This window comes from Rutidosis leptorrhynchoides, chromosome 2 (assembly GCF_046630445.1).
Source record: "Rutidosis leptorrhynchoides isolate AG116_Rl617_1_P2 chromosome 2, CSIRO_AGI_Rlap_v1, whole genome shotgun sequence".
NCBI lineage: Eukaryota > Viridiplantae > Streptophyta > Magnoliopsida > Asterales > Asteraceae > Rutidosis > Rutidosis leptorrhynchoides.
This window is the reverse complement of record NC_092334.1, coordinates 609,441,683-609,453,790: the sequence shown is the minus strand read 5'-3', so window position 1 is coordinate 609,453,790 and position 12,108 is coordinate 609,441,683. Positions and strand designations below refer to the sequence as shown.

The 12,108-nt window shown below is 39.3% G+C and overlaps 1 protein-coding gene and 1 pseudogene across 1 annotated transcript; one reads left to right on the top strand and one right to left on the bottom strand.

The window, feature by feature from the left end:
* Positions 1-1,680: 1,680 nt before the first annotated feature.
* Positions 1,681-3,876, bottom strand: LOC139893469 (uncharacterized). The gene is made up of 2 exons (XM_071876633.1): positions 3,741-3,876; positions 1,681-3,236 (listed from the first exon to the last, which is right to left on the bottom strand). The coding sequence occupies exon 2, from the start codon at positions 3,151-3,153 to the stop codon at positions 1,774-1,776; it is 1,380 nt and encodes a 459-aa protein (XP_071732734.1). The 5' UTR covers positions 3,154-3,236; positions 3,741-3,876; the 3' UTR covers positions 1,681-1,773.
* Positions 3,877-5,852: 1,976 nt separating this feature from the next.
* LOC139890001 (cytochrome P450 Tp4149-like) lies at positions 5,853-7,493 on the top strand (annotated as a pseudogene).
* Positions 7,494-12,108: the final 4,615 nt, after the last annotated feature.

Sequence of the window (12,108 nt, the reverse complement as noted above, 5' to 3'; positions counted from 1 at the left end):
TGTCAAAAGGTTGTAATCGAAGTTGTGGACTACATTGAGAATTTATTATATTTACACTTGTCACTAAGTTTAGTTACAACCTGCAACTAATTAGAAAGATTGATTATTGTCATTCGATGACTTTACATTTACCATTGATACCTTTTTTATACTCACAAAATTAAAGACGAAATAAAAACTAAAGAAAATTACTTGAGTCGTCCCTGTGTATTACACTGGATTACACAAGGCATCCACATGTTTCTACTTTGACTTTAGTGGTCCCTATGATTTACGATTAGTACTTGGGAAGTCCTTGTTACCAACGAACGTCAAAGAGCGTTGAAAAAGTCCGTTAAGTAAATACTTTGGTGGTCCCTGATGCTAAGAGACATTAATATCAGTTAAGAAAATACTTTCAGTTTCGCGTTTCACTGTCACCTTTTGGTTCCGCGTTTTGATTTCGCGTTTCGGTTTAGCGTTTAAGTTTCGCATTTCAATTTCGCGTTTCAGTTTTCGCGTTTCGGTTTAGTGTTTCGGTTTCGCATTTCAATTTCGCGTTTGAGTTTCGCGTTTCGGTTTTAGTGTTTCGGTTTTCGCATTCCGATTTCGCGTTTCAGTTTTGCGTTTCCAAAACGAATAATTGAAACGGAAACTTGAATCGAAACACGAAAACCAAAACGAGAAACTAAATTAACAACGAATCGAAATTTGTATAATAACCCTCCTGTTCGCTGTTAACTAAATTAACAACTTCCACGCGCACCTTATTTCAAATCCTTGAAGTTATCGGTTGAAACTTCTAAAACCCACTGAAAATCAATTTCAAAAATTGCAAGCCGAGTTTCCAGAGCCCAAAACAATTTTGGCTAGATCACCACTTAAGTTATGTGTTTTGGTTTCCGCGTTTCGATTCACGTTTCCATTTCAAATCCACGTGTTGGGACCGCGAAACTGAAACTCGAAATGCAAACGAGAAATCGGAACGCGAAAATCGAAACGCAAAATCCGAAATGCGAAAATGAAACGCGAAATTGAAATGTGAAACTAAAACGCGAAGATTGAAACGCGAAGATTGAAACGCGAAACTTAACGCGAAACCGAAATGCAAAATCGAAACGCGGAATCAAAATGCGGAACCAAAAGGTGAAAACGAAACGTGACACCGAAACGTGAAAATGAAAGTATTTACTTAACTGGAAATAACGTCTGTTAACGTCAAGGACCACCAAAGTATTTACTTAACGGGCTTCTTGAACGTCTTTTGACCAGGGGCGAATCCAGGATCAAAACCCAATGTGATCTCATTTTTTTTTTAAACTTGTTATACTTTAAGTATATTTTAAGGATACTTCAGTGGTTGTTTAACTTTAAAAACTCATATTTTTTAAATATATGTGGGATCCTATAGTTAAATTTAGTAATGTCTAATATATAATTTGAAGTGTAAATGTAAATAGTGTAAAAAAGTTCAATTTAATAGGGTCATGGGACCCCACAACCCCAAGGGTGGACTCGCCACTGCTTTTGACGTCCGACGTCCGTTGGAATGCTTTTGACGTCCGTTGAAAACAGGGGACTTCTGTTAGTTTAGCATGTACGCCGTATGATATAGTCGCTTTACCAGAATCAAAATGTTTCACTCGATGCTAAACACATTTTAGAAATACAACTAACAAAATCATGTAAATTATTGGAAAAACGGTAAACAAGTGTATGGATACTTGTAAGAGTCTATAACATTACCTCTAACATACGGATCACAATCAAAATCCACCTTTGTAATATTCCTAATTAATTCCCTTCTCTGTTAGTAAAGCATTGAACAGGTGGTTCTAGTGTTGCATCTTTACCTCTCAAACATAAATCTGTTGGATTTTGGTTATCCTCCAAAATCGCGCTCTGACCCGCAGTCAAGGTAGACCTCTCATGAACCGGAGAACTCAACCCGGATCCAAATCCGGGCACTTTGTCGTGCTGTTTCTTGTAAAACTTATCTTCGTCAATATCATAAAAGTTGCCCGTTCGGACTTCTTGGGCAAGAGAACACCAGCAACAAAAAAGCCACAACGCACAATCAGTAATAGCCGGTTTACCACAACAAGAATGTGATGGCGGTAATTTATACCTCTTCCTCATCTGAATCCGCCAAAAACCACCATAAAGTAGACCAAAAACACATAAAAAGAGTCCGGTAACACCCAAAGCCTCCCTAACATTCTCATTGTTCATGTTAATAGCCGCCATTGTAAAGATCCAAAACGGAGCCAAACAAAGTAAAAGAAACGTAGCCGTATGAACATACATGTTTCCAAACCCGAGTCTTTCCATATTCCACCCGAAAACACAAAAACTACAAAACAACGATAGGTGCGCTATTGAAATATCGTCCCAGAAATCAAGTACGCCTCCACTCCATTTCGGGCTAGTTTCCCTTAATGAAAACGAGTACCTTTTTTCCAACGATTTGACAACGTTATTTTCTTGAATTTGGGATTCTACATCTTGAGTCGTATCATAATCCTTCCCTAATGGGCTAAGGATTATGTACAGACCAGCAATTGCAGCGGCGGCAATTGCTACAGAAATAGTTATTGCCACCGCTATTGCTGGTCTTTTTGATCGAGTGTAACCTACATTTATGCTACACAAAGCATATTGCGCTAAACAATTTAGGTTCAAAAGCAAGACAACGATAAGCATATATGTCCGTTCGTGAGGCTTATAAGTTCCATCTTTGCAGTATACTTTTCGTAACTTTGACACATCTAGCTGTCTCCATCTTAATAGAAGCACGAGGTGGTGGACCCTACGAGGGTGATGGTATAAACAAATGAGCGTAAATAGAGCGTTGAGTATTTGATTGTTTACTTCAAACCATGCTTCTCTTTGGGATTTTTTCGGAAGAGCGTGATTTAACATACCAGTCATCACAAGGAACAAAATCGCACCCGAGATTGTTACACATATGATCCAAATCAAAAGGACCATGTTCATTGGATTCTTTATCCATTGTTTAGCCATGTTCTTAAGTGAACCCCAATTAACTTTCCTACTAAATTTGATAAAATTCGATTCGTTCTTTGATGAAGTACTAATTTGTGGGTCCTCATTTGTATCAAGCGTGTTAGAAGTTTTGATATCTTCAATATCATCATTTTCAGTTGAGAGCATTATATTTACTATGATCCTTCACAGCTGATCACTTAATTTCTCTAGATGCAAGAAATGGAACATGATTCAAAGTCGTGTTGTATCTATAAACAAAAAGAAAATATATCATCACTAAATTAATCATATTCCAAAAGAACAAAATAACTTTTCTTTCTAATTGTATCATCACGATTCTTGAATCTTGATAAATAAAAACTATCATCCTTGCAAACTTATTCCTCTGTTAATACAAACTTTTTGATTTTTTAGGACTAAATAACACAAAAACTAATAATTAAAATAGTACTTATAAAATAGGTTTTTCTGTTCACTTACCGAAAAGGAAGAATAATTTACTCAATAATACGCGATCTAACCGATTAACCTGTAATTGTTTCCATGTTGCCCATTCATAGTCTAATCTAAAAGTTATAGTATCATCTAAAAAGTTTCTACAACTACTTTCATACATCAAACAAAAAGCTAAAGCTCACAAAAATAACTTCAAAAACTTTATAGTTCCACCAAAACAAAAATATAAAGTAAAAAAATAACTTCAAATTGTAAATATATAAGTGGGAAATAGTAAGAACAAATAAAACACGTACCTGTAAGGGAGTTGATTGATCTGTTGACGATGAAATAGTAACAGAGAGACAAATTAAAATTGAAATAGAAATCAAAGGTTTTACAGAAGATTCTTTGTTTGAAAGTGGAGAAGATGTCCAAAATGGCAGGTGGATTATGAATACGTCGTCGTATAAAGCTGGTCGTATCAGTGCTTTATATCTGTCCCTCCATCTTTAGCTTTAGAAAAGGTGGTACTTTAGTTTCATCGGTTGACACGCGGGATAATTTACAATAATGGTCCCTGTGAAGTGTGAATGTCAACAAATTATCTTCGACATACTACGAAGTTGTTATAGGTAGGTCCCTTTTCTTTCTACATTATTCATATATGGTCCTTTTATTACAACAGTATCAACCAAACTATGAACAACTCATGTTCTAGCTAATGTTCTAGCTAACTTAATTGTCTCAAAGAGATAATCGTATTCAAACTAAGTTATTGACTCATGTTCTAGCTAACCTAATTGTCTCAAGAAGATACTCTTATTCCAAACTCATCAAATAATACATATAAACTTTAATAAAAAATAGTCCTTCTCACTAAAGAAGATTAACTATCATTATTAAATACATTCATGTGATGAACATGTGCGGATTTTTTCCTTTTTTTTGTATACATTCTACTCCTTAAATTTAATCAACTAACCTCCATCTCTTCATCATCCATCTTTTAAACCGTAATAAATAATATCAATCAACACCTTCTAATAACACTTAATTAAATGGCGTCAATCAACACGCTAAAACGTTTATTTAATTGCCTTACTAATTAGATGTGTATTATCAAGGTGTGGTAATATAGAGAATAACATTTCAACTTGTTGATTGAGGCATTTAATTAGGTTATTCGAAAGTGTTAGATTGATCTTGTGGATTTTTTTATTAGGATTTACAACTAACTTTCATTAGTGAGAAGAATATCTTTGATTGAAGAGCAAACCACATAAACTATCAGTTACGGAAAACTAATTATAAGGACTAGCAGTAATTTTTGTTACAAATCACATGGACTATATACTTGATAAAATGTCTTTTAATTACCGTATTATATTCAAGAATCTATGACGATTTCAAATCACATATAAATTGTTTGTTGAAACTAGTTATGAAACAGATCACACACTGTGCCGAGTTAGCTAAATGTTTTTTGATGTCTCGCCTCCTGTTTCGTGTTTTTCTTTCGGTGGTCTTGTGGTTTGCTTTGTAAGTGTGTTGTTATTAATAAAGTTTACGTTTTTGTCACACAAAAAAAAAAAAAAAGATCACACATTTCCTTTTTTTGTTTTTTGTTTTTTGTTTTGTTTTTTTTTTTTTTTTAAATTTTGTTAGTCACAAACATAAATTAAAGGTTGTCATTAGGAATTAATTTATTGCAACATTGAGTTGTAGCTTAACTGATAGTGGTATGTCTCTCTTAGCAAGAGGTCAGAATTTCGACTGCGCTGGGCTGTAACATTGCACTCAAGTTTATCCCTGACCTGAAGTATCCACCAGGTCGTCTTTCGTTTACTTCGGGGGCAGCTGGGATGAGGGTTTGACCGGCCATGCCTTCGGATTGGTCCGGATTTTTTCCAGGGCAGTAGTTAGGGTCAGGTTATGCAACTATGGAAGATGAATGCGTGGATGGTTTAGTTCATCCTGGTGATCACGTCCAAAAAAAAAAAAAGGAATTAATATATTGCAAAAAAGGATGATACATGTAGTTTTTGAAAATAAATTAAATTGCTAGTATATTTGTTAACTAACACGTAATGATGGTTTTTCTACTTCTTGCAAACCTTTATTGTTTCTCTATTCTCATTCATCATATTTATGTTCTTTTTCGATTTTAAATCAACTAATCTTCGAACCAATTCCAAAAAAAACTTACCACCATTATCTCCGCCAACACTCCCCATCATTGAAAACTTACAGCAAATTGGATCGAGTTCCCATCGCTCTCTCTGAGCGTTGTCCCTTAAGTAAGGACCACTCGTGCTCATTCATCTCGGCACCGTACCAACACTTCAAATCTCGTCCATCAAACCAGCTCGAGAGATGACAAATTGACAACTCATGATTTGTCGTTCTCCAATCGCCCAAGTTCAACTATGGCCTACATTATATTTTATAACTCCAAGGACATTGCGTTTTCTCCTTCGGACGAACAGCGGAAACAACTCAAGCTAATGGTTGTCACTACTAATCTTTTGACTAAAACACGAGTCATGTCATTTCATCGATTGAGAGAAGACGAGATTGGTCATATGATTCACGAGATCGAAAAAACTCGTGGTGTTTATTTGGTTGATCTAACTACAATCTCTTCTTTATATTCAAATAACATAATTTGTAGGGTGGCACTTGGAAGGAAATATAATGAAGTAAATTTTACATACTTGTTACATCTTTTGGGTAGTTTTAGTGCAAGTGATTATTTTTCATGGTTATGGTGGATACAACGAGGTGGAAAAAAGGTTTTTAGACTCTAACGAATAATATAAGGATTGAAAAAAAGCTGTTTGAGCCTTGTTAGAATGTTATGGACTTTCATTCTTATTGTGCTTCGTCTTCGCTGCTTCAGTTGTGTTTCTCTAGTTCCCATGTTTCTCAAATCTCCAATTATATATATATATATATATATATATATATATATATATATATATATATATATATATATATATATATATATATATATATTGAACCCCTAAAAACCTTAGGCCTCGAACGGTCGATCACCTTGTTCCCCTTCGGACCTCCCTTGATGGTAGATAGATAGATTAAGTGGGTTAACGGGTCGCGTACAAAAGATTGCTAAAGAAATTGATGATTTTCTCCAAAGTGTTGTTGAAGAACATCAAAATTGAAATAGGAAATGATCAAGGTCAAGATGTTGTAGATATCTTACTTCATGTTCACAGAGACAAAACTAACGGCTTCACCCTTCATGCAGATACCCTTAAGGCACTTTGGAGACCTTCCCCCACATCCCCCGAGACCTTCCCAAATCGCATTGATGTTGACAGTACCGTCAATGGTTGGAAATTCCCTGCTTGGAATGAGGATTGAACCTGGGTTGGCAGTACCCCAAGTTGAATCTCACCCGAATACCACTCAATCCAAGTTGTCGATTGTGTTTGTTGTAGAATGTCTTTGCTGCTGGAACAGATACTTTGTCAACAAGTTTATATTGTACTATGTCAAAACTGGTAAGGAACTCAAGAGTAATGAAAAAATTACAGCAAGAAGTAACAGAAATAGCACAAGCACGACGTTCCATTATTTCCGAAGATGATTTTGCGAATATGAAATATTTTAGAGCTATCGTTAAAGAGTCTTTACGGTTGCATCCTCCAATTCCTCTTCTTCTTCCTCACGAAATGACACAAGAATTAAAACTCATGGGATACGACATTCCAATAGGCACACAAGTGCTTATCAATATATGGGCAATTGGATTAGATCCTGTTTTGTGGGAAAAATCAGGCCAGTTTTGACCGGAGAGGTTTTTAGTAGACTCTAAAGGGATTGATCACTTCGAGTGGTTAAAATTTGGCGGTAGACGAAGAGCATGTCCTGGAATTTAGTTTAGAGTAGTCGACATGGAACTTGCGATAGCTAATGTCGTATACAAGTTCAATTTAGGTTTGCCAAACGGCGTTAATGAGAACGATATGGACATGAGTGAGGTAATCGGCATTACTTCGCGAAGGAAGTCCTCTTTACTAGTTACGGCGAGTCCTAGGTTATAGTGATTGTCTCCTCGACGGTAGCCTAGTGGTCGAGGGACATGCAACATAAACCGGATGTCATGGTTGAGTTCAATCCTAGCCTCATATCCCTTTAATCACGAGTTATCCGATTTTTTTATCTCAAGTAGACCATGAAACTGGTCGGTGAGAGCTACCGGAGAATTGTTTTAATGATACCGCAACCCGCATGCGCATTCCATCCGTATGCGGGCCCTTGATAGCATGCGAATGCGTATACCTTGTATGCGGTATGCGGCATGCGGTTATGTATCGAATGCCTTTGTTCCCGGTGCGGCAGTTACTTGGTCATCAAGTCAATATCTTTTCCATAATTATATCCGAGATTCGGGGGAGTTAGTTGTGGACGAGATTATCATTATCTTCGATGATTCTAGAATTAGGGTTTGCCTATATATACAAACCCTTATTGTCGTTCTAAAAAGACAATCACATTACGTAACCATCATCTAATACACGTCTTACGTAACCAGCATCGTTTAGCGTCTTCTCAAGGTCAATAGGTTAGTTTCTCGTTAATTAGCACCTACGACCTTACTTGGGGCCTTCCGATCGACGATCGTTATCGAAGGTGGACTTAATCACTTGGTCACCCCGCCGACATCATCATGTCGGCCAGGGTTATTCACGGTAGCCGGACCGGAGAGCCTCGTTCTAAGATCCTTAAACCCCTCCCGTTATGCGTTGAACATGCATATTGACCTTATGAAAAATATATGCATGATCAAGTGGTGCTTTCATTGAGATCCGAACTAATTCAAGACATGTTTATTTGTTCTCTTTTAATGTTTTGAATTATAAGGCTTATTATTTACAAATTTCTCTGGATTTTTTTCTTTAACAGTATCATGACTTCCGGGGAATCATCGGAACGTACTCAAACAGATAACCAAAACACGCCGTCTGGTAATCAGCAGGCGCAAGCTATGGTTACGGGGGCGGGATACACGCCATATCCTCCGCATGTATCCGGCGAGCCTTTTCAGAGGTATAAGCCGATATATCCAGATGGGATTACACCGCCAAGGGCAAACTCGCCAATCACCACCACGCGGTTAGATTTTTCCGCAGTAGATCCAAGGGTCATCTTGGTGGGCACTAGCGGTGAATCAGTAGGCCCGCACTTGGTATGCTGCGGCCAGGTACCTATTTATAGTACCACGGTTTCAATCCCTCTGCAGACGCAGAGTGTTCAGCAGAATTCATCGTTTACACCGTTGCAACCTTGGCAACCACCGCGTCCAATTTCGCAGTTTTTGACTCATGCAGATGCGCAAACATTACTTAATAGTTGGGGGTTCGGTGTCATTCCGGATGCCAATTCTCATTGGACGCCGATAACCTCAGAACAGCAAAGCACTGCGCATACGGTTGGGCTTATTGCTGCATATCCTCAGGTCTCGCAGGCATCTGCGCCACAAGTTTCGGCACCTTTTCAGCTACCTGTATACTCTGCGCTGGCAGGCCTGCCTTCTTTTCCAACGCATCAGCCTTGGTTGTATCCGTAGACGCCAGGGCAGCCTTGGCAAAATATTCAGGGGCAGGCGAATCTCGCAAGCCAATTTATGCAGGCGGCGCCTCCTGACATGGTCCACCTATTTTCACAACCTGATTTTGTTCAGAATATGATGAGGCGTTTCTTCGCAGGGCTCAAAGGTGACCCTGTTAAACCACCTTTCGAGCTACCAACTACTTTTGATAAGTTTCCTCCGCATATAACTGCATATCCGTTTCCATCAGCGCCAAAGATACCCCATACACTGGGTACTTATAATGGTTTGACTTATTCGGATGATTTCCTGCAGCGTTTCGAGGGTGCAATGCGCACCCAAGGCTGGGTGGATCCGGTAGCATGTCAGATATTTCCCATGACGCTGCAGGGCATTGCTCGCGAGTGGTTTAATAAGCTCCCATCAGGTAGCATATTCGGGTTCATGGATCTGCGGACGAAGTTCTTGCTGCAATATCAGAATCAGAGGCCACGCAAACGCACTCATATCGAATGTCATGATATTGTGTAGAAATCCAAGGAATCTTTGGGTGAATTTCTTACAAGATATACTAATGAGTGTCTGCGCATACCAGATCTCAAGCCAGAGCAACAGATTTTCGGACTCATACATGGTATAAACTCAGAACGTCATCTAACACTGGTAAGGCGTCTGCGCCATACGGTCCCAACAACTTATGCTGAAGCGCTTAATGAATGCCATGACTATATGCGGAGTGGCGAAGATAATGATATTCCAACAGCTAGTTCACGCAACGAGAGGAAAGACGATGATGATCGTTCGCGTGATCAAAATCGTGGCAACAACTCTCGCGGAAGGTATCCTAGTGGTGGTCCTATCAGGAATGATAAAGGGAAATCAAGTGGCAATTATCGAAACAATAATCAGCGCGGCATCAATAATCAGAACTATGCGCTGCTTAAAAGTTTGTCTAAAACGCCAAAAGAAATTTTGGCAACCGAACCAGTGTGCGCGACCTTTGCGGTTCCAACTCCGCTTACAGAATTTGGTAAGCGGGATAAAACAAAGTATTGTGAATTCCATGACGACTACGGTCATGACACTAATCAGTGTAAAATTTGGTAAGCGGGATAAAACAAAGTATTGTGAATTCCATGGCAAAAAGTTGATAAAACAAAAAACGCCGATTTAACCATCAATATGGTCGACGCAGAGAAAGTTAGTCAGCGGAGAAAGTACAATGATCACCACGACTGGTAACTTCTCCCAATCACGTTTCCTACTGTAATGTCAATTGACACGGTTAACGAGCCCATTATCATCAAGTGTCGCATCCCTACTTGCGGAGTACAAATTAAACGCATGCATGTTGACACCGGGAGTGGCGTTGACATTATGTACGAGCATTGCTATCGTTTCCTCCCTGCAGAAGTTAAAACGCAGCTACGCCAGTCTGATATTACGTTATCTGGGTTCTTCGGAGAAAGCTCATGGCCGCTAGGCCGGATAGAGCTAATAATAGAACTCATGGATGACAAGAATCCGCAATTGGTTAGACACGAGTTAGTTGACTTTTACGTGGTTCGTTCAACTTCGCGGTACAACGTGCTGCTTGGGAGAAATTTCATACGACGTTTTAACATTATACCGTCGGTGGTGCATGGTTTGATTAAGTTTCCTACGAAGGGAGGGGTTGCCACAATTGCGTCACATCAAACAACCGAGTTGTGTGGTTCAGTTGTGCCTGTAAACATTCCCAGTATGGGAGAACAACTCGCAAGCAGTACGGTCATAGCAAACTGCTTACATCCGGATAAGCGAATTAAAATTGGCGCAGGCTTGTCAGCAGAAACAAAGGCCAAATTGCATGGAATATTATCCGCTAACGAAGATGTTTTCGCGTGACGTGAATCAGACATGACTGGGGTTCCGCGAGATATTACGGAACATAAATTGAATGTTAATCCATCACTCACGCCCGTTAGACAAAGGAAGCGGCATATGGCTCTTGAACGCAGTGATTGGTTGTGCGCAGAAGTAGATAACCTTGTCAAAGCAAACATTCTGCGGGAAGTACGCTATCAGACATGGGTTGCTAATCCTGTGTTAGTCAAAAAGGCTGACGGTAATTGGCGGATGTGCGTTGATTTTAAAGACATTAATAAAGCGTGTCCTAAGGACAACTACCCTCTCCCGGAGATAGACTGGAAGGTGGAATCATTGTCAGGTTTTCGGTACAAGTGTTTTCTGGACGCATACAAGGGTTATCACCAAATCTTAATGGCTGCGGAAGATGAGGACAAAACTGCTTTTCATACGCCACAGGATATTTATTGCTATACGAAGATGCCTTTCGGATTAAAAAACGCAGGCGCAACATATCAGCGCGTAATTGATGCGGCGTTCAAACACCAAATTGTTAGGAATCTTGAAGCGTACGTTGACGATTTGGTAATTAAGAGCAACACTGAAGAAGAAATGCTCGCTGACATCCTAGAAATGTTTGCGTCTCTACGCAGGATAAACATGAAGCTTAACCCGCTCAAATGTAGTTTTGGGGAAGAGGAAGGCAAGTTTCTAGGTCATGTGGTGACAGCGCGGGGAATCAAGGCAAATCCCAAAAAGATTGAAGCCATTGATAGTTTGCCATCTCCGAAGACAAAGAAAGACGTGCAGAGTCTAACCGGGAAGCTTGCGGCGATCACGCGGTTTTTGTCGAAGGTCGCAGAGAGACAATTTCCATTCTTCAATACTTTGAAGAATTGTTTAAAGAAGAAAGACTTCGTGTGGACTCAGGAAGCAGAATCAGCCTTTCAGGAGATGAAGAAGGTGCTCGCTGAATTACCAACACTCACCGCGCCAGTATCAGGAGAAACGCTTACGCTATATCTTGCGGCATCGAAAGAGGCTATCAGCTCAGTCCTCATCGCAGATCGTGGAAAGGTAATCTACTTTTATTTACATTGTCTATTTCGCAGAAATTTAACGCTGAGGTTTTCTCAGACGCAAATGCCGGTCTACTTCGTAAGCAAGACGCTGACATCAAGCGAAGTAAACTATTCACCAATAGAAAAGCTAGTATATGCGCTAGTCCACACGGCGCGGCGTTTGCGCCGGTACTTTCA

What these genes read in the sequence shown, in the direction of transcription:
- LOC139893469 (XM_071876633.1), bottom strand. Translation starts at nt 3,153, where the DNA reads ATGCTCTCAACTGAAAATGATGATATTGAAGATATCAAAACTTCTAAC.